This window comes from Sus scrofa, chromosome 1 (genome assembly GCF_000003025.6).
Source record: "Sus scrofa isolate TJ Tabasco breed Duroc chromosome 1, Sscrofa11.1, whole genome shotgun sequence".
NCBI lineage: Eukaryota > Metazoa > Chordata > Mammalia > Artiodactyla > Suidae > Sus > Sus scrofa.
Genome location: NC_010443.5, coordinates 60,771,204 through 60,794,593, shown reverse-complemented (window position 1 = coordinate 60,794,593; position 23,390 = coordinate 60,771,204). Strand labels below are relative to the sequence as shown.

General features: G+C 33.6%; 1 protein-coding gene across 6 annotated transcripts in view; it reads left to right on the top strand.

Moving 5' to 3' along the window:
* The window catches only part of EPHA7 (EPH receptor A7), a 172,526-nt gene extending 149,499 nt beyond the window's left edge, over nucleotides 1-23,027 (top strand). For 2 of the 6 annotated variants that reach the window (XM_021090161.1, XM_005659300.3), the window contains exons 10-17: nucleotides 3,248-3,361; nucleotides 4,214-4,399; nucleotides 5,233-5,294; nucleotides 6,844-7,053; nucleotides 8,121-8,270; nucleotides 16,430-16,623; nucleotides 17,920-18,075; nucleotides 19,499-23,027. In XM_021090161.1, the coding sequence (XP_020945820.1) occupies nucleotides 3,248-3,361; nucleotides 4,214-4,399; nucleotides 5,233-5,294; nucleotides 6,844-7,053; nucleotides 8,121-8,270; nucleotides 16,430-16,623; nucleotides 17,920-18,075; nucleotides 19,499-19,613 (1,187 nt within the window). In that variant the 3' untranslated portion in view covers nucleotides 19,614-23,027. Of the gene's footprint in view, nucleotides 1-1,922; nucleotides 2,945-3,235; nucleotides 3,362-4,213; nucleotides 4,400-5,232; nucleotides 5,295-6,843; nucleotides 7,054-8,120; nucleotides 8,271-16,429; nucleotides 16,624-17,919; nucleotides 18,076-19,498 lie in introns of those variants that run through there. The other 4 variants (XM_005659302.3, XM_003480289.4, XM_005659303.3 and 1 more) reach the window with 2 other exon arrangements.

The following is a 23,390-nucleotide window of genomic DNA, read 5'->3' as shown; positions in this document are numbered from 1 at the left end:
TTGATCAAGAAACCCTGCAGAATTCCTAACCACCAAAGGCAGGAAGGGTATTAGGACACTACAAATGAATGGTAAAAGGTATGACCCGGGGTGGGGGAGTCATGAAGTGTAAGGTCCCCTCATATTCATAAACTACTTTCAAGGCCTGGAAGAGCCCTAGCAATAGAGTGTGTAGAATCTTTTTTTTTTCCCTTAAAGCGAGTATCCCAACTTGTAAAAGGTTCAAGCCTTGCAAAACTTAAAATCTGCGCCTGATTATCCACATTTGATTCTGCCTCCTCCCCACCCTGGGATTATTTGACATGCTCCCAAAGTTGGTGTTTCCTTTTGCTAATTTGGCAGTGCTTTTCCTGTGACAATCTCAGAGATGAGAGTATCCTAAGCCGTTTATAGCTAGAGCATATACAGAAAAACGGGGAGGCTCTGTTTTTTTCTCTTTCATGACATGAGAGAATACTTTTAACACTTCCCCAGACAGGAGGGAGGGAATCAAACTTGAGTGTCTAGATTTTTATATCCAGTTTAAAATGTATACAGAAGAGTAACGTAAAACTACAATTCCTGGAATCTCTCCTGATTCTACCCATATGTGAATAATTTGATGACAATCATTTAATAATACCTTAATTAGTATGTCACCTTTCTTTTCTTTATTGAAGATATTCTGATACATCCCCCAGTTATCAAATACTGCCTCTTAGTATATTTGCTTTTAGCTTACAGGTTAATGCTGAAGGTAAATTAAAGCATGTCTTACCTAAAACATGTTGTATAGCCTTATGCTTAATTGTCATCACTCAGTTTTAATATTTTGGTGCCATTCCCTTTTTTACATTTGACATCCAGTTTTTAATTAGAAAAAACAAAGCTGCATGTTCAACTGGCTAACATAGAAAAGATAAGCTTGGTATGTATGTATAAACAGTTTTCATCTCTAAAGCAAAATATCAATGGTGGTTTTAAGATATTTAACATTCACGAGAAATGTTACCAAGACAGTAAAACACAAAAAAAGCTCCTCATTCTTAAGATAAGCAACAGACCAGAATATTCAGAAATTATGTCAAAATGTTTCTTATTTTAATACATCCTTTTTTAAATGAATAATGAAAAAATAAAGTACACCTAAGATATCCTAACCTGGTAAATCCTTGGTATTTGTTCATCACCTTTTTTACAAGAATATCTTTTCTTGTCTTTTGCTAAGAACCAGGCATTTTATTTGATTTTGTGACTGTATCTAAAATACGTCAAGTATAACACTGTGGTCACCAGCTATTTACAAGTTGGTGGTCTTTTATTCCTTAAGTGTACAATTTTCTTAGGTGCTAAGATACCAGATTGAATTTTTACAGAAACATGAAAGCAACCATTTAACTAGCTTTTAGAGCACTGAATTTAATAGAATGTCCAGTCATTTGTATCAGGCGCCCTCCACTCTCCATGGCCCCAAGTGCCACATTTAAAGATATAAACACAATGAAGGAGTTTAGTGAAGCAATTCCAATTTACATTTTGTTTCCTCCTACCATTTCTTCTAACAATGTCTCCGAATCTAAGCTGGGCAGTATTTCATGTTTTTATGCCAAAATTGCTCTGGCCTGTCAAAATGTTTTATGACAGCTTGAATAAAGAATCATCAGAGACCCGTTTGAGATGCAGAAGGTTACCTCCAATCTAGCTCCCTTATCATGAAACCAAACCAAACCAAAACAAAACAAACAAAAACAAAAATGAAAGAAAGGATTAAAAGGGAGAAGATGGCTCATTCTCCATCTGCCTGCCAATCTAGGAGGTTAACCTATTGTTTTCTTCCCTTCTCTCTTTTTCTCTTCCCCCCCTCTTCCCTGTACTCCTTCTTCTCTCTTTTCTCTTTCTATCCCCTCTCTCTTTTCTTCTTGTGTTTTTTTTTTCATGTTCAGCTTTAGTAACAAATGAGCATCTGTCAGTTTTATAAACTGCAACAATAATTGTTTAAGACAATCAATTTTGGATAAACAATCAACTACAGCAGAATAAATCAAGATTTTTAAATCCCATTTTCCTTCATACATTCTGGTTCTTTTTGTTTGTTATGTGTTTATTTTAAAAATATAATTTAAATTTAATGTGATGACATAAGCACAGTTAGGCTGCAGTGTAATACATAAAGAAATATATTGTTCTCCAAATAGTAAGATTTAATGAAAAGATTGTTCAGTGGCTTTGTTAAAAACAATAAAGTTTTTTTGAGGATATAGTGTAATTCTTTTCATTGCATTAATATAACCAAATATATGCCTATCTATCTTATCTCTGTCTTTAACCAAATGATTAGATTTGGAATACATTATTGTAATTGAATTTGATTTAAAGTTGACATAGCATTATCTGTTACCTGCATGCTTCTGGGTGCATTTTAAGAAATTTTTAACTTTTAAGATGATTCTATGTTGTTTGAATTTTGACTACCTTTTCTGAGACATATGGGCTACCTCCTAATAACAGTTAAGATCTTCCAGAGCCTTATAATTGAAAGCTCATATAAACCATTCCTCTTTCAAATTGCTGTCATACATGGTTAGCGGATCCCAGGAATACTGTAAATTTTCTAACTTTACTCTGCACTTTGTACATCTGGCCTCTAGGTAAAGAATAAACTGTGTCTTTCGTAGATTTCTCTCTGGTTCTGTGATAGCAGTCCCTCACATCTTGTATTAATTTTATGTATTTGTCAACGTTGGTTGGTCTTTAAAAAAATAAATCAAAAGAATAAGTAAGATGTCTAAATGTTTTTAATATTGCTGTCAGTGTAGTAGGCTACCTGTAAATGAAATGTCTTCTTTTCCCAGTGTATTAATTTGATTGATTGACTGACTGATAGATTTACAAATGTGTTTCCAAGTCCATTACAAACCTCAGTATGGCTTGAACTATGCCATGATAGCAATGAATTTAATTAAACCTCCAGTCTGATAAGAGTCATGTCAGAGGATTTTGGTGATGTCTTTTGTTGATTTACTGGAAGAGCAATTCAGTTAGTAACCTATGAGCTGGATCCTATGTTACCTATAGAAGCTTGCAGATAATACCTATACGCCAGCAGACTGAAGTAGTCTGTTAAAACTGCTGTGAATCAGGTGATGTGGAAGCAAGTTCACTGTTCCAAGGAGCACTCTGCATAATGAAATTCCTGGGCTGACTGCACAATAAGTGCTTTGCTTCATCACAGTCATGCTTTCTTACATCATTACAGTTAAATTTCCAGGCACCAAAACCTACATTGACCCTGAAACCTATGAGGACCCAAATAGAGCTGTCCATCAATTCGCCAAGGAGCTAGATGCCTCCTGTATTAAAATTGAGCGTGTGATTGGCGCAGGTAAGGCTGTTGTAGCTTCCTTGTTCAGCTGTTCCATTTAGCTAAGATCGAAAGTCATACATCATAATGACAGGCAAATAATTATACTTCAAGTATAGAACTTCTGCATTTACCTGAACTGTTGCAAGCAATGAGGCTGTACTTGTTTATGAAATCTTAAGGAAGAAAGTGAGAAAGGAGCATGTGGTGCAGAGAATTGTGTATCTTTTGTCTTCCGTTGGATTTTTAAGATATTGTTCTATTATAAGCTATTTCATAATAGTTCTGGCCTGTCCAAGAAATGACTTCATATTTTAAACATTAGAATGTCCTGAATTTTGCTGGAATATGCATTTTCTGCTGACTTGATTTACCATCTTTCTGCTATGCTTTCATTTTTGTATTTTTTCTTGAATTTGTAGGTGTTAGCCATTGTATTGTCTAATTCCATGTAGAAATTTAATATGTATGAATTATTTAAAGGGAATATTATTTTCTATGTAGACAGTGTACTTTCATAATAATTATACATTTTGGGTCAAATCCCTTAAGTCTAGCAGACATAGTATATATGAATTACAGATTTTTAAATCTTTAAGAAATATTTGCTTCTTCAGCCGTGAAAGCAATAATGTTTAGAATTTGCTAATGTGCCCTTATGCTTAGTAAGCATTGTACCTGATGGAGAGTATTTCAACCCTAAATGTTGTTTCTGAAACAGATTTTATTAATCCAGTTTAAAAAATAATAGTTTGTGTAACAGTTTAGAAAAGCTTAAAAGTGCTTTTAAGGAATTTAATGCATTTATATTGAGAGAAAATATTTCTGAAATTTTAATTTGCTTTAATACACCTACATATTCTGTTACTTCAGGAGAATTTGGAGAAGTCTGCAGTGGTCGTTTGAAGCTTCCAGGGAAAAGAGATGTTGCAGTGGCCATAAAAACCCTGAAAGTTGGTTATACAGAAAAACAAAGGAGAGACTTTTTATGTGAAGCAAGCATCATGGGGCAGTTTGACCACCCAAATGTTGTCCACTTGGAAGGGGTTGTTACCAGAGGTAGATATTGATCATATATTTCATTTATCAAGTGGACCGCAGAATTATTTCATAGATTAAAAAAATAAAATTGCAAGTACATGGCATATTATAAATGGATTTTTTACTTGGTATGTAACTAAAACAATCCTTTTTTTTTTTTTTGTATTTCCATCTAAGAAAAAAAATCAAGATAAATGAATGCAAGTTTAGAGTTAAAGAATAAATTAATAGAGTGATGGAGTGACATATGTTCATTTGCTTCAAAAGCCATAAAAGTGGAGTTCCCGTCGTGGCACAGCAGAAACGAATCCTCTAGTAACCATGAGGTTGCGGGTTTGATCCCTGGCCTTGCTCAGTGGGTTAAGGATCCGGTGTTGCCATGAGCTGTGGTGTAGGTCGCAGACGCGGCTTGGATCCTGTGTTGCTGTGGCTCTGGCATAGGCTGGCAGCTGTAGCTCTGATTAGACCCTAGCCTGGGAAGCTCTATTTGCCGTGCGTGCAGCCCTAAAAGACCAAAAAAAAAAAAAAAAAAAAAAAGCCATAAAAGTGATACAGTTTAGTCTTTACATTTTCTGTAAAGTATCATTTTCTCTGAGTTTTGTTCACAAAGCAGGAGTCAGAAGAAGAATAAACTTTTATTGTTTAATTTTATGAATCATGACCACATTCCAAACAGACAGTAAATGACTGAGTTTAGCAGCACAGGAGACATTAGAAAAACTGCTCATCCAATCGGTCTTTCAAAAAGAGCACCATGTGTTTTATCCAGGGTGAGAAGGAGAATAAGCCTGAAATTTTAGATTAAAGGTCTGGAAGCAACACTTTTCTCTTATATATGTTCTTTTTTTTAGGGAAACCCGTCATGATTGTAATAGAATTCATGGAAAATGGAGCTCTAGATGCATTTCTCAGGGTAAGGGTCAAAATTATTCTCCCTTTCTAAATATATTATACATGCTACCAGTGTAATTTTCTGAACTTTTCTTTGCAGTGTAATGTGAACAGTATAAACAGGTTACAAAATTGTCTTTGAAAAACAGATTAAGAGTCCTGGACTGGAGTGAATTAGAATCTTTTTTTGAGTGTTTAAGTGATACATTGTAGTTAAAAATCAGTTTCTATTAATATATTACCATAAGTACTGAGAATACCTGAAGCCCTATAATTTGAATACTTTTCACAGTGTAGAATTTTACTTTTTCAGTACAATTATAAATGACCTGCAGAGGTAATACAGAGAAGTCTGAAAAGTGAGATAACCATTCAATATCAGATCCCAACTCTGGCCTATGGAACCATTTCTTTTATAGTGTTATGTGACCACCAAGCTTAAAGTAAAGAATTACTGCCATTTTTAAAGTTAAAAGTATGTTATTTTTATAAATCATAAGTTCTAACTGTAACAACACACATTTTTTAAATTAAAAAAAATTTTTTAAAGTATGGTTGACTTATGTTTCTTGTTTCTCTTGTACAACAAAGTGACCCATCATACATATATGTACATTCTTTTTTTTCATGCTATTTTCCATATTTTTATGCCCAGAGACTTTTTATCAAGAACATGAACACATTAACATTTTTTCAAATGGCAAAGAGAAAATAAGAGAATATACATATATCATACATGATCTGGAATGAAACATTCAACCCAGATTAATAAGCATTCAGAGGATTTTGAGAGGTTTTTATTGCTGCATTTGATGACATGCCTAACTATCAACTCTCCGGAAGAAAGCATCACAAGCAAGTTCATCTGCCCAAAACCACTGTCCTCATGCACCATGTTCATAATTCCACTGGAAAAAGCTGTGGGTTAAAAATAGGTTAGAAAGATATTGTGGCCATTTGGTTGCAAAGAGTTCTCCATCCCATTTGCTAATATATCACTCTCAGAGACCCTTTGTTGCAAGTATTGTTCCTACTGAGAGCACAATAAAAAATTCAAAATGAAAACAGTCAGCCCATATAATCCATTTCTACCTCTTAGTTTATGTTCATCTTCACTCAGAAATTTTTTCACCTTTCCTTTTTTTATCATTTGGAGGAAAAAAAAAAACATAATATACATGTCTTCATCCCTTTATATATTCCTAGATTATTTATGTAAGTTTTTGGCAAGTAGAGAAAATACTTAGATGTCAAGGATTTTTTTTTTTTTTTTTGATGTTCCATTCCTTTACTTTGACTTAAAAATTAGCATGTACTTTTGGACTTCCACAATTTGAAACTATTTTTAATATTAACATATCAATGCAAATAACTAAATGATTACTGGAACTCTTATCTTATATTACTTGACTATCTGGTAAGATCAACACAAATGTTCTCTATCATGTAAAAAAATAATTAGTAATTCCTATTACCTAATAGCAAATGACTAGTGTGTGGACATTTTTCATGGTGATTTTTTTGCTTTTCAAAGTATTATTAACTGGACTTTTATTTTTATCTTCCTGTAGAAACACGATGGGCAATTTACTGTCATTCAGTTAGTAGGAATGCTGAGAGGAATTGCTGCTGGAATGAGATATTTGGCTGATATGGGATATGTTCACAGGGACCTTGCTGCTCGCAATATTCTTGTCAACAGCAATCTTGTTTGTAAAGTGTCAGATTTTGGCCTGTCCCGGGTTATAGAGGATGATCCAGAAGCTGTCTATACAACGACTGTAAGAAAAAGTCTATTACCGCACCTCTTCGTATTCCTACCAAGAAAGCAGGGCTTAATATTACAAAACTAAACAGGAGAAGAGAGGCACATTGCTATGTTTTTGTTGCTAAGTTTTTCCTTTTTGTTGCTTTTACAATCTACATATAGGCTAAGAGGAGAAGGAATAATAATGACAGTAGCTTATTTTATTTCGGAACATATGCAACAGTATCTGGTTACCAGCAGTCATAACTGAAAAATATAATCCCTTTTAATAAAGTTTTTTTTTTTTTTTTTTTTTGTCTTTTTGCCTTGTCTAGGGCCTCACCCACGGCATATGGAGCTTCCCAGGCTAGGAGTCTAATCAGAGCTGTAGCCTAGCTGCCAGCCTATACCACAGCCACAGCAACTTGGGATCCGAGCCACATCTGCGACCTACACCACAGCTCACGGCAATGCCGGATCCTCAACCCACTGAGTGAGGCCAGGGATCGAACCCGCAACCTCATGGTTCCTAGCTGGATTCATTAACCACTGAGCCACGATGGGAACTCCCTTAATAAAGATTTTAAGAGTATATTAACTAGGCTAATGCTTATAAGTTTTTTAAGATTGGAATAAAGGAAAAATATGAGGATTTACTTAAATACAGTTATTTCAACACTTCACTCTATTTTAGCAGTTATTTTGCCTAATCTGTCTTTGTCTTTTTGAGTAGATTCTTGTCCTATAACCACAAAGGTCCATTAAATTGATTTGCCTTAAAAATGAAAACTTATCATGACATTTTCAAAAACACATTAGTAACTTTTTTTTTAATTACTCGAATGAATTTATTGCATCAGTAGTTGTATAATGATCATAACAATCTGATTTCACAGGATTTCCATCCCTCAGCCCAAGTACATCCCCTACCCCCCAAACTGTAGTAACTTTAAAAACACCTAGAGAGACTCAAGATGGGTAGATCTATACTGCTGAATTGCCAACCAAATATACAGGTGTTTAACTGAAGCTTTATGGTTCTGCTGTAAATGATTTATATACTTTTATACATTCTTAAAATGTCAATTTATTTTTATACAGGGTGGAAAAATTCCAGTAAGGTGGACAGCACCTGAAGCCATCCAATACCGGAAATTCACATCAGCCAGTGATGTATGGAGCTATGGAATAGTCATGTGGGAAGTTATGTCTTATGGAGAAAGACCTTATTGGGATATGTCAAATCAAGACGTAGGTGTTACACTACTTAAAAAGGATTTACTACATTAATTTTCATAGTATGGGAACATTAGGTCATGGCTCATAAGAAGAGACTTTTACAGAGTTGCAAAAATATGATGGCTGAGTTTTCAGTTATTACCACAAATTCCCACAATAATTACTGTAAATTAGTGGTTCAGTTAATTTCATTTTGTTTTCATTTTGAAGAATTGTTTTTTTTCTTTTTTTATTTAAATTCTCTGGATGTAATGGAAGCCTACAAAAGATATTTTCTCCTTAATAAAGGTAATGATGCTGAGCTTGCATAGCTGTAGTGGGAGAGTCACATGAGTAAAAGAATCATTTGCAGAGGAGAGGGGAAGGAAGGTTCTGTTTTATTTTGCCTCTAAAACCTAGCTTTCTTTTTCTTTTAATGTCCTGATAAAATCTGTTTAAATTATCTATTGTTGATTTTTAATTACATTTTAATTTCAGGAGATATTCTAGATTTTATGATCAATATCAGTGTTTCGTAGTAATATTTTAGCATATAAAGACAATAGGAATATCTTTGGAAATTCTTTAAAATATACAACATATTAAATGTGCATCCTATTACTAAGGCATAAAATATCTTGTTATCCTTTCAGAAAAGAAGCTGATGGTAGCTCTAGGGGGTTACATCTCATACTGTTTATAAACCAATATAACTGTTTATAAGCCAATATAACATAAGTGCAAGGAAAGTGCTTCAAGTTGAATTTTATGAAATTAACATTTTTGTAGGCCAGAAACTTTCAAATGCTAACACATTCATATGGTTTCATTTATTGAAAATATGAATGAAATTTAGATAAAAGTAGAGCAGGTGTAAAATCTAGAAAGGTGCCCTGGATTGGAACTAAAAATCTGGATAGAGAACCTTGGTTCATAGCTGATAAGAGAGTTCACCAAGTATGTGCTTTGGAAAGTCCAGAAACAAAGGCTCAGTGAAGTGTAGTAGGACCAACCAAATAAACTCACTCCCCTATAACAGAGATGCACGTGTTGTCAGTGATTTGAAATGAAGATTATGTTGGGGCAAACTAATGAAAGCTTTTTTGGAAGGAGTTTGGAAATGGTACAAATGCATGCTCTTGAAGAATAGAGTGAAAGGTTAAGAAGTGCTTGAAGAAAGTCTGTATTACCACTGGGAATGAAGTAACAAGCAAACAGGTTTGGAGTAGTCAATTCTTGAGGTGGTACAAACATGGACAGCAGTAGAAGCTGACAAAAATTTAAATGGAGTTATTTTTTCAAAAAGAGATCATGATCATTGTTATATAAAACTAGTGAATGTGTTTTTTGTTTTTTGTTTTTTTTTTTTTAGAATTTTCCGTATCAAGTTTATATGGGTCTTAAAACATAAAAAGTTATTTTTAAACAACTAGTCAGACTGTTGGTAAGATTATTTTCTGCACAGTTTTTTTTTTTTTACAAATTTCTATATTAACTGAAAAATTCACAGCCTAAAGAGGGAGAGCTTTGAAATAATTCTTTTGCTATTTTGAATTGAATAATGACATAAAACTTTTCTTATTGGGGGTTTTTTGTTTGTTTGTTTTTGATTTTTGTTTTTCGAGGATAAAAGTCTGAATGATGAGTCCGTTTGGCAGAGGCAAAGTTGTTAATATTTGACAGGTCTCAGTGTCAAAGATTTCATGGACTGTCAAAATGTGGGCAAACAAATCCTTGGGGCAGAGAAAGAAAAATATTTACATTCCCTAGACACTCAGTAGAGTTTCATTTCTTTTGACACCTTCCTTCTGTACTAGATTCAAACATAAAGGGAATGACAGGAATATAAGATAAATTCAAAGTTCACTTAACTTCTAAAAACTAATAATAGAAATAGGTAAGAAAAAAAATCTTCAGTTTTAGTTTTTAGAATTCATTATTGTTTTTCTTGAAAGTTAAATTTCATAAATATTTAGTATTTCATGCATTAGTAAATATTTTCCTGATCAAATTAAATGTTTATGTCCACATTGAAATTCAATTCTGACCTAGAACACTTAGTACCATCTTTCTTCTTTTTTTAATTGCAAAGATCTGAACTATTAAATTCTTAAATTCAAACACGAGAGATATCTACACAGTTCAATTTTTACAGTGAAATTGATATTAATATTCCTCTTATAGGATAATATTCATTATTTTATACTGCTGTTGAACTGCAATTTGAGCAATTACATTAATTTTCAAAATACAAATGGTGAGAAAACTGGGTAATTTAAAATAATGAATTCCATTGTAGTAGAAAAAAACTTTTTTTTACTTGGAGTCTCTGAGTAGGGGATCATGGACAGACTTAAGTCATCTGCCAACTCCCTGATACACCTGGAAATCCTATGGATATGTGAATATTTTTTTCTAGGAAGGTTGCTTTCATCAGATCTTCAGAGACATTAATTTAAAAAAGTCTAGACTGATTGTTTGAGAGAATCACTTCACTTTATAATGTTTAAATTTAGTTTCTAGATTTTAGAATCCCTGACAAATTTTAGAAAGCCCTCGAATTTCAAATGTTTTGTTGATTATAAGAGGCTTTTCTTCAGAAACCATGAAAACAGATATAAATGAATAGTTATGTTTGCAACTGTTGAACTCCACAAAATCCCATTTTATTTAGATAACTCTGAAGAAATAAAAAGGGGTACAGTATCCATGGGACATTGGTTCCAGGTCGCTAGCAGATACCAAAATCTGAGGATGCTCAAGTCTCTTATTTGACATTGTATTTGCACTTAACTTGTGCACATCCTCCTGTAAACTTTAAATTATCTCTAGATTATTTATGACACCTAATAGAATATAAATGCTATATAAACAGGTGTGAATGCAATGTAAATAGTTACTGGTGTGTGGCAAATTCAAGCTTTACTTTTTAGAATTGTCTGGTTTTCCTTTTTCTTTTCAAATATTTTCATTCATGGATGCAGAATCTGAGAATATGGAGGGTATTCTAAAACCAGTGAGGTAGTTTCCAGGAGGACTTAGTTGCACTCTAGACAGGAGAATGAGCAAGAAACTCTTGGGAAAAGATAATATGCATATGTATGAAAGTACCCATACCCAAATAGGTTTATCACAGGCTTACTGTCCATTGCTTTTCATGTGCCCTTAACTTTCTTGAGTTTTAACTGCAAGGAAAGCAGTTAGAATCTAGGTATTTGCAGTGAAAAGCAAGAGGGTTGGTTTTCCCAGTAAATTTCCAGCTTTCATTCTTCTTTAAAATCTAGGTGTTTAGCCCTTTCCATTAATAACCTTTCAAAGAAAAAAACGTATTGTGTAAATGCAGTCAATTACAATAAAAATACACTGGTTGGAAATATTTGTATTTGGCATTCACAGCAGCTGTCTTTCAATTGAATTTATGTCTTAGTCAAATATAATTTTCATAGTGTAATTATGAAGTTTTAAAATTCTTCATTATATGAATTAAATTTTTTCTGCTTATAGTATTCAACAAAATTGTTGCTTCTTTAAGGGAGGCCAATAAAGCATTTGTTTTACTAGTTGCTAGACATAAGGATGATAAAAAAAAAATGTTTCCATAAATATAGGAGACATAAGGATAATTCCTTAAAGTGGTTCATTAAAAGAAAATTAAGAGATTCGAAAATATAATATGCTTCTAACTAAATTTATTCTCAGCTAAATTGTGAGTCCTCAATGTTTCTTCCTTTTAAAAGTCACTACTGATTTATTATTTTGTTTCTATTAAATATTAAAATAGAAACAAAATTGTGAATTTTTGGTGAAACTTTGCCATAATCCTGTAAGTGGGGTACAAAATATTTAATTGCATAAAATGTTGGTCATGTTATTGTGAAGTTAATGACATGAAACTGGGCATAAATGGAGATTTGAAGCCAATCATGTTATATCCCATTTTGAGTTATTATAGGCCCATTAATCATGAGGTCTGTCTGTCCTCCTTTTTCTCTTAACTACAGTGGTCATATTGTAATAATACTGAAACATATTTCTGCAAACAAATGTGTTTGTTTACTAAGTATTTCTTTATAGTCTGTATCAAAGAATTATCCTCTATTGGATCCTAGTGTTCTTTTAAAATGTCATTTACCCTAGTCACTTCCTATTCTTCTGAGAACTGTCGAGAATTATAAATTGTTACAAATGCTCTTCTTTTTTTCTTTGACTTTTATTAGAATACTAAAGGCTAGATCTAGACAGGCAAATCCAGGGGGTTTCTAGTAACTTCACAAAAGGATGTTTTAAATGAATTCTGTGGATAATTATATAATGCTTTAAGAATTGTAGAACCAGTTGTCTTACCTATGTGTTTTGTTGTTTCCAAGAATGTGTAACTATTTGCACAACACACTTTTTATTTTCCCAGTTGGAGATATAATGCAGCTTTTAACAGCATCAGCTCTGGTCAGACAGCCTCCGTAAAATTCTGTCTCTTCTACTAAGAGCTATGTGATGTTTTCCCTGTGCTTAACTTCTCAGCACCTCAGATTCCTTGTCTCTAGAATCAATATAATAATACTTGCCTAATAATGTCTTTGTAAAGATTAAATGAGATAATTAACACAGTGCAATCACATAGTAAGTATTCAATAAATATTTACTATGATTATTGTATGCTTAAAAGAGAAGTTGTTTTACTGGGACTAACGAAATAAAACCTGCAGCACCTCAAGGCTCAGTTTATGCCTGAATCATCCCTTGAGAAGAGGTTTATCATCAAAGGGTATGCCTTGAATTATGCCCAACTCTGCTCTACAGAGGTGTAAGTTTCCCAGCATGCATCTCTGATGCTCCAATAGGTAGAAGAGTGATTGTTAACAGGAACTTCAGGGTCCCAAAATCTGTTCCCAATCCAGATCATCTCTTATTTTAATGTTAAACTTCACTGCTGCTCCTTTAAAAATTTGTAAACCACTGTGTTTTTTGAGACCTAGAAATTTCATTTGTATTGATCAGTGTTGTTTCTCTGCTATAGTAAAAGGAATCATTGAATTTCAGTAATGGAGTAGGATAATGACAGAGGTTCATTAACTCTTTAAATCCTATAAGAGTCATCTAATGGTACTCTACATGATACACTGGCAGAAAGATTTAAGAATATATTGTGCTCCAAGCTAAAGAATCCAAGTTGGAAAGCTGTTGAAGAGTCTTATGTCAGGAGGATCAATATGAGGTTTAGGTGTGCATTTTAAAAGATAATTTAGAGGGAAATAAGAAAGGAAAGACCTCTCTGCCTGAATTATTCCTTTCAGGACTTCTGAAAAAAGGCTGCAAGTGGGGAAATAGAAGGAAGTGGTGGAAAATAATAAGCACCTCCCCAATATAATGAGCATGAAGATGGAGTCCTGTCAATTCAGAAAAATGCTGCCAATGTTCAAGCACAAGCAACCTCAAACATGAGGAGAGGCACTCTTTTCCCAGTTTAAAAAAAATGCCCTCAGTTATTTATTATTTGGTCATTTTTAATACATAAGTTTTAAGAATTATCAATTTCCTTATTCAAGCTTGAGCCACTGTTTTAATAACTTAATCTCCAGCTTTCCACACACATAATTTTTCCTTTCATCTGACAATATATAGAGCACTTTTGAATCCTCATATAGCTCTGTCCCTGGAGTGTGATACAAAGCCATGTGAAATTCTCTGCATTTTTTTAAAATTTAATTCCTCCGATAGTTATATATTTGTGATCCTTGCAGAGTTCCCATCTGTGTATGTTTCCTTGTGTGCTTTTTAAAGGTGTTTGGTTTTTTTTTTTTTTTTTTTTTTTTTTTTTTTTTTTCGGTCTTTTTAGGGCTGTACCTGCAGCATATGGAAGTTCCCAGGCTAGGGGTAGAATCGGAGCTGCAGCTGCCAAGCTCTGCCACAGCCTGGAATCTGAGCTGTGTCTTCAACCTACACCACAGCTCATGGCAACGCTGGATCTTTAACTCACTCAGTGAGGACAGGTATCAAACCCACATCCTCATGGTTACTAGTCGGGTTCGTTACCACTGAGCCACGACAGGAACTCCTTAAAGAGATATTTTAGAGGAATGTTATGATGATATCTGCTTGTAGTTATAAAGTCATAAACAGGGAAATTTTAAAAATTCTGTCATGTGACTTCCATTACCATTTGACACTAACGCTGATTAAAGTCACTTAAGGTAAGGTGTTTCCTCCATAGCTGTTATTAATAATACAGTCCCATAAAAATATGACTTTCTAAAGACGTAACTATGAAATAATGACACCATTACTATAGTAATTACGTCATTACTACTGAGAGAGAGAGGAGGAAGGTGGGGAGAGAAAAAAAGACCCTTATACATATGAGAAAATATTTCTACTACTTGAGCATATTGTTTTTAGGAAAAAATATCATCAGAAAGTGGTCACTAATTGGCTGTACGTATATGAGAAAGAGTCTAGGTTGTTGTCATTTTAGTTTTCTGGCTGGGGTGACTAGAAGTGTCATTAATGAAAGAGTGAAAGGTTTGGGGAAAGGTAAAAAATTCAATTTTAAATAAAGAATGATGTTCCTATGGAAAATTCAGGGGAAGACGTCTAGGAAACTGATGATCATATAACTAGTGCTTGGAGTATAGCTGATTTACAATGTTGTGATTTCGATAATTTCTGCTGTACAACAAAGTGGTTCAGTTACACATATACACATATCTATTCTTTTTCAGATTCTTTTCCCATATAGATTATCACTGAATATCGACTAGAGTTCCCTGTGCTATTATATAGTAGGTCCCCAATGACCAGTCATTCCATATAAATAAGAGTATGAATACACTTTATCAATTTACATATATTAATTTTCTTTAAGGAAAAGTGGACTCTCTCTTTTTTTTTTTTTTTTTTTGTATGAACGATTTACTCCAAAAATTCTTGATGCTAGCAACTTTATTTATTCCATCCTCCAACCTTTTACATTTTAATGTGTTGGTCTTGAGTGTCAACAAGCATCTTAAGGATCTGTTTCCCTACAAATATTAAGTTCATCAACATTTTTCACACCAGCTTTGTATGCCTACTTTAGACTATTTTCTTCAGAAACTCACGGTTACCTCTTTTTTTTTCAAAGTCATTTTTTTTCCTCTACATTTCTACTATTATGTTAGTATCAAAGGATTTGTTAATCCCTCCTAAATAATAGTTTGATGTTTTACAAGTCTTTCTTATTTGTGTTTGTTGCTTTCCTGTTATTCTCCCTGTGCTGCTCAGATCTGTAACAATTTCTGATTTTTAAAATCTATTTTTGCTTTCCATATAAATAAAAAACCCAAGTCTAAATAAGTAGACTTTCTGATTGCCATGTACAAATGTTTATGGAGTCTTATTTTGCATTAACATTCAAAGCTTGAAATAAATAACTTAGGCTGTTATTAGATATAAATAGGCAGTGATGTGCTGATAAAAAGTTTAACAGCCAATATTCTGAATGGGAAGACTCTTGATTTGTAACCTTTCCCAATTTCCTGGTATAACCTTTTTTCCACCTCACTCCTGCAAGGCTGGTTTCAGTCTACAAGTGTGAGGTCCCTGGACTTGGAATTGGGGATTTATACAATCATCTTTATGAGTAGTACACCACTGTATCTTATAACACTATACACTTCATATAAGCTCCATATTACTTAAAATAACAGTGTGGCTGGTAACATTTTCTGTCATAGTACATTCGCCTGTTTTGATGTCTTGCTGAAAAGTATCATTTGAACTCTGCAAAAAGTGAAGCTTTTGGAGAAGGTGCTAATTCTGCGTAACTCAGAACTTTCTTTTAAAACCTGAGGAATTTATAAACGTATGGAAAATATGTACATGCATGGCTATATACAATAAAAAAGTTCCATAATATATTCTCTTTTGAAAACCTCTGGGATGACATTAAAAAAATTTTCCATCTGTTGCACCCTGGGTGAACTTAATTGCTGCTCCCTATTGCTGAATTAACTAGGAAATGTCATCATACCCTGTACTTCATGGTCCCCTTAATAGCATGCTTTATATTCATGGATATTTTGGAAAAAAAATAAGTCTTTTGCATAGCAGTGTGCTTTACTCTTATCTAGATCAATCACTTTGCCTACTGGGCAATTCATTTTATTATAATTGAACCTCAGTCAGTAATATTTTAATGTCCTTTTGGCTGTTAGGTTATCAAAGCAATAGAAGAAGGTTATCGCTTACCAGCACCCATGGACTGCCCAGCTGGTCTTCACCAGCTGATGCTGGATTGTTGGCAGAAAGAACGTGCTGAAAGGCCAAAGTTTGAACAGATAGTTGGAATTCTAGACAAAATGATTCGAAACCCAAATAGTCTGAAGACACCCTTGGGAACTTGCAGTAGGTAAGAAATAACTAAGGGAATGAAATCTGGGAGAAATTCAAACATTCACATGAACTATTTATGTCCTATGCCCCACTCCAATGGCAAATTGACATTTGTATTAAATCGTTAAAGTCCATATTAAATGTGTTATGTTACAGAAGTTTTTGTTTTTTCATTTCAGATGACTTACATTAGGTAAATCAGTATTTAAAGTGACCAATTATTATTCTTTTTTTAAAAAATTTATGATCAATATCACCATCATTTGGGAAAACTTTCTCAACTGGATTTGTGTGATTAGGTGGCATTTCACATTTGCAAACTATTATGATGATTATGTGAGTTTAATTGCTGTTGCCCTAGTTTTTAAAATTATATCCATATTATCTACTTAATTGATTGGCTTTGAGTGTAATAGTAAAATGATTCCATGAAGTTAAAGTTTATAAAAGTAAAATTAAATGGATGATTTAAGACTTATGACTATTAGAAAGAGCCTAAATGCTGCCACATTCCTTCTTCACATGCTCCATTGTAATGCATAGTGGTAGTTATCAGGCTTCAGCTGCCAGGTGGACTTGAGGCTCCATCTGTAGTGTAGTCAGTTTGACCCTTGGGGAGGTGAATGAATGCACAAGGCACTCACAAGGGTGCTGTTAGTCCAGCTGATGCATCATGTTCTCAGTAGTACCCTCGTTAGTCTGAACAAGTTAGTCCACGTTCAGATGAGCTTCCTTTACTCTCGGTTACTCTTCGAGAAGCCAGACACTTTACCGATTACAAATACTGTTGGCTGTACTTTTGAAAATGCATGGAAGATGCAATCTTCTGGCCATCATCTCTAAATAAAATAGAAGTTTTGGGATTTTTAGTTATTTGGGCAGTATTTATACATTAGATTTTTTTTTTTTTTTGTCTTTTTGTCTTTTCTAGGGCTGCACCTGCGGCATATGGAGGTTCCCAGGCTAGGGGCTATTGGAGCTATTGCTGCTGGCCTACACCACAACAATGCCAGATCTGAGCTGCATCTGCAGCCTACATCACAGCTCACAGCAACGCCAGATCCTTAACCCACTGAGCAAGGCCAGGGATGGAGCCCACAACCTCATGGTTCCTAGTCAGATTCGTTAACCGCTGAGCCACAACGGGTACTCCCAACATTAGATTTTTATTAGCATATCTGTTTGTTATTATAGCATCAAGTAAAATATATAATTTTATTCTTTATATCCTTATTTTTGTGGGGGCCAAGATATATTTTCTTTAGTAGTTCATGAAAAAAAAATGGTTTTTTTTTGTTCCATTTTTATCTAGGCCAATAAGCCCTCTTTTGGATCAAAACACTCCTGACTTCACTACCTTTTGTTCAGTTGGAGAATGGCTACAAGCTATTAAGATGGAAAGATATAAAGATAACTTCACAGCAGCCGGCTACAACTCCCTTGAATCTGTGGCCAGGATGACTATCGAGTAAGCTTAAACTCTTAAAATTATATTTAAGAATATATCAGGTGCAATACAAGCTTTATACACATATCAAAGAGTTATGGACCACAAAATCAGGGAGAAAAGTATCTCTTTACTAAGTGCCTACTATGTCCCAGGCATTTTGCTAAATAGACCTTTGAACATACAGTATCTTTTTTAAACTTGATGACAACAGTTTTATTAAGTCAGTAATTTTACACACAACAAGGCTAAGGCTCAGAGAATTTAAATATTTTCCTAAACTAAGTGGTAGCTAATTTGTCTCCATAGCCAGTGTTCTAACCATCACCCAGTGAGACTTCCTCTTTCATAAACCACTGTGTTATTTAAGTTCCCCGTCACTGGGGAAACTTTCTTCATTGCAAAAGAGGATGTCTTTTACTATGTTTGTATCAAACTTTAAAAATCTCAAAGTTTCATACCCAATACCAAAACACATTATAAAGTCCAATATGACTATTTTTTGAAGAGGTCAAAGGAAGCTTACTTCAGATATCCACAATAAGAATTTAACTTACATTTCAGAAGATAAGTGATTGATTGGTTCAAATTTTTTATTTTAAACTAAAGAATGACCTGATAAAACAACTTTTGAAATTGCTGTGAACTGGAAATTAAAAGGACTACATTTTTCTTTCTGGCTCCATCACTGGTTATATGGTCTTAGGAAATACATTTAGTATTTCTGAACTTCAGCTTCCTTGGCTGTGGCTGTGGCATAACTTTTATGGGTGACACAATTCCTCTCCATCAGTGTGTTTGAAGATGGGAAACAATTATCAAGCTTTTATTAGAGGGATCCTATTTATGTACTATTGTGAGAAGCATTTCACATTTTTTAGATGAGGAAAAAGACAGAAATCACATACTCTTTACTGGCATGTCAGGAAATGGCATATACATGAATTTCAGCACATGTATGCTGTCTTCTTTGCTTTTCTGCTAATCATCACATGGGTAGAGCTGATGTAATTACACCTGGCTCTCCAAAGCAATCTACTCCCCTGAAAAACTTTCTCAAAATCTTCTTAGACCACTACAATGCTGTACATTTTTAACTTCACTTAGGTTCCAGAATACAACATTTCAAATAAAATTTCCCAATCTTACTTTAAGTTAAAAATAATTTTAAAACTTTGATCATTTCTTATATAAAGGTTAAAGAAGTTTAAATATAACTTATGACAAACTGAGGAGTAGGTTTTTCCAAAGGAGAAGGTTGATGCAAGTTACCAACCTGACCCACTCTGGGAATAGGATCCAAATATCTAAGAACTCAAAGTTAAGATCTTTTTGCCTAAGATAAACCAATTATTTATTTAACCAATTACTGATGACAGTTTTGTACCAAATAAATATTTTTTTTCATATGGTAAATAATGAAAAATGCATTTGTCTTTTTCAGGGATGTGATGAGTTTAGGGATCACACTGGTTGGCCATCAAAAGAAAATCATGAGCAGCATTCAGACTATGAGAGCACAAATGCTCCATTTACATGGAACTGGCATCCAAGTGTGATAAGCTTTTCTCCCTTATGAGGGAGATTATGGACTATGAGAGAACAGTACTGGCCTTCAGAATATGCATAGAATGCTGCTAGAAGACAGTTGATGTCCTGGGTCCTTCCTACAGTGAAGAGAAGATTTAAGAAGCACCTATAGACTTGAACTCCTAAGTGCCACCAGAATATATAAAAAGGGAATTTAGGATCCACCACTGGTGGCCAGGAAAACAGCAGTGACAATAAACAAAGTACTACCTGAAAAACATCCAAACACCTTGAGCTCTCTAACCTCCTTTTTATCTTATAGACTTTTTAAAATGTACATAAAGAATTTAAGAAAGAATATATTTGTCAAATAAAATCATGATCTTATTGTTAAAATCAATGAAATATTTTCCTTAAATATGTGATTTCAGACTATTCCTTTTTAAAATCATTTGTGTTTATTCTTCATAAGGACTTTGTTTTAGAAAGTTGTTTATAGCTTTGGACCTTTTTAGTGTTAATCTATGACACATTACTACACTGGGTACCTTTGAAAGAATCTCGAATTTTAGAAAAAGCATAGCATGATTGCAGATATATCTCTGTCAGAACATTGGTATCCCTTTTGTGCCATTTAATTTTGTTTAATCAGTGCTGTTTTGATATTGTTTGCTAATTGGCAGGTAGTCAAGAAAATGCAAGTTGCCAAGAGCTCTGATATTTTTTAAAAAGAAATTTTTTTGTAAAGATCTGACAACACACTATCTTTTCAATGGAAAAAAGCAATAATGATCCATAAATACTATAAGGCACTTTTAACAGATTGTTTATAGAGTGATTTTACTAGACAGAATTTAATTAAAAAATTCAAAAATTGTAGGTTTATGATTATAAAAAAAAGATGAGGCACTTCATCTAAAGAATGTTGGTGAAGGCAAGTCTCTGAAAGCAAGAACTATCCAGTGTTATCTAAAATTTAATCTGAGCACATCACCATGTTTTCAATATCGAGACATTAGGAAATTTAGGAGAAATAGCTGACATATATTTTATATTCTCTTCTGTTTAATGCAGTCCAAACAGGAAAGGGAAGAATTAAGTTTTATATTCAAACTCTGAAGCATGATAAAAGGGGCAGTTCACAATTTTCACCTTTCAAAAACAAATTTGCTGCACAGAACATCACCATGGCAGTTTTTTTTGTTTAAAGTCTTTTTTATTTGTGAACGCTGATGTGAGAAACTTGTTAAATGAAAGAACTCTTTTTACTATACAAGGAAGAGGTGGAAGGATCTGGGTTTTTTTCTTTAAGCTTTATTTATTAAACCATATTATTTGATTACTGTGTTAGAATTTCATAAGCAATAATTAAATGTGTCTTTATAGATGTTTCAGGAATGTATACATATTGTGAGTAGTGCTTTCAAAAGTTACGAAAATCATGAACTACCCCAGAATTGAACTGTTGTATTTCCAAAGAGAATTGGGCTGTTTATAATGATTTTAATAGAGAAAGATCCCAGGGATCGGTCACAATTGGTCTTGTTTGATAATGTGGGCATCCACAAACAAACAAATAACAGAAACAAAACCTGTAAATGTTCCTTTGTAAAACTTGTAAATTTTATTTATACTGTCTTGTTTTGTACACACATTTCTCTGTAGTGGGCTCTGAATACATTGAAAATGCACTATATTTTTCTATTTTACTTGCAGAGCATCACAAAAGAACAGGTATTTTCAGTGCTACATAATGTGTTTTCCCACATTTAGGACCAAAGATGGCTATAGAAAAACTCAAAATGGATTGCTTCCCAAAACCCCTCCCCACCCTTTTTTTTTCTTTTAAATCACTGTACAGTGTTATTTGATATTTTAATTTATTTTTTGATTGACTAGAAAAAAATCATTTTAATTTCACTAAAATGTTTTTTGTCCCTAAGGAAAAATAATCTGTAAAATAATTTTAATTAGCGTAATACAGTCACCTAGACACTTCCATTTGTAATCTTTGTAATAGACTGTAAATATATTTTTGGAACTATAACACAATGTGCTTGAGGGTTATTTTTCAGTGTCTGCAGTGTATACAAGTGTTTATACTAAGTACAGCACTTTACAATTCAAATCAGTAGCATTGGCCTTTGTGAGAATGAGTGAAAGAGTTTGAGTGAGTGTTCTTAATTCCGTTTGGATTCTGGACTCACTAATAATGAAGTTCTTTTCTTGTTCATAGCTTAAGGTGCTTATTTTTTCTATTAAACTTAAATTAACAAAAAGCCATTCTAGAAATAGAAGACATAGTATGGTACATGCAAATGGTGTCTTTCCTGCTTTTTTCTAGCACTAGATTTATAGTTGAGTAGTCTTTCTTGAGTAGAAGGGCAGAATAAAAGTTTTTTTGAGTTTTTTTTTCAAAAATAACTTTTTTCTTCAGCAATATACCTCATCTGCCTTAAATTTTTTACAGCTCTTTACAGGGAAAGGGAGAAGGGATGGGAAAGACACACAGCACAATAGGAAGGGTATGATGACACCACTCTCTCTTTGGTAGGTTTCTTTTCCCAATCAACATTATGATTTTGAAATACATGTATGTGAAACAGATATTCAGAGAAACATAATGAACATTGTAATGCTGATTGTAATACCGTCTTCCGGAAAGAGATGAAACACTATAATGCTAAGAATGTACAACTTGCACCTTGGAAACTTCTTTTTGGATAAATTAGTGCTCAGGGGAGGAAGGGAGAGAAAGCAAACGTCAGAAGTAGGATTCAAACATTATAAAAATGCAAAAGGAAACGGCCTCCTTGCTTTAACAGAGCCACCTTTTTTAGAATGCTGTCTTCACATGTGACTTGTGTTTTGCATTCAGGACTGAAATAAAATAACTTTTATCACATCTGAATCTAACGTTTTCTCAGCAGTTGATCTGGGCCTTGTTTACTAGGACTGGTGGTTTATGCTTGTCAGAGCACTATGAGTTGAATCATATTGTATACTTATGTAATCTACATTAGCTAGTACTATCTAGGACTATATTTTAATTGCTCCTCTTATCCGTGTTTTTAAGACAATTAAAACGGTGTAATTCACCTCTCTCTTTTATTTAGGTAATGCTGATATTCTCCCTTTTGTTTCCTGAGTGGCCTAGAATTGTGCTACTCACTGATGTGCATGTTCAAATAAATTACTGATGTGTATTTTTTTTGCTCTATGTGGAGAAATCATGGGGAACTTGGGGCGAGATGTGCTTTTTGTTGGTTGAATTTGTCCCTCCTTGCCTAAGAATTACTACAGGGGTCATCTTTTTATAAGGACAAACTGCTTTTGAACAGTGTCTTCAATGTATCAAGCACAAATAACTCTTTCTTCAACACGAATCATAAGTCTCTTTTTACCAGCTTAAAATAATAAACGAGTCTATTAGACAATGTAAAGAAAATCCTGTCTCCAATCATTGGCGGATTCCTTTATGTCCCTTACTCATTCTTTATTTTCTTACACAATGTCATGAAAGAAGATGTTTAGAGTAAAGGTTTTATTGAAATATTTCAGTGGACCAATCAGAATATGAGAAAATGAATAATACCCTTTGCATCCCCTTCCTCTCCTGCACACTGACTTCTTTCCACTCTAATGATTACAAAATAACAAGTTAAGCCTATGTCTTCAAAGAGCCATACTGTCAAACATTTTAGTTTTCTTCCTTTTCGAATCTACAACACCATGGTGCTAACAAGAAGACTTGTGTGGGAAAGGTAATATTTTGTCATCGGATGCTGACAAATAGTTTATACATT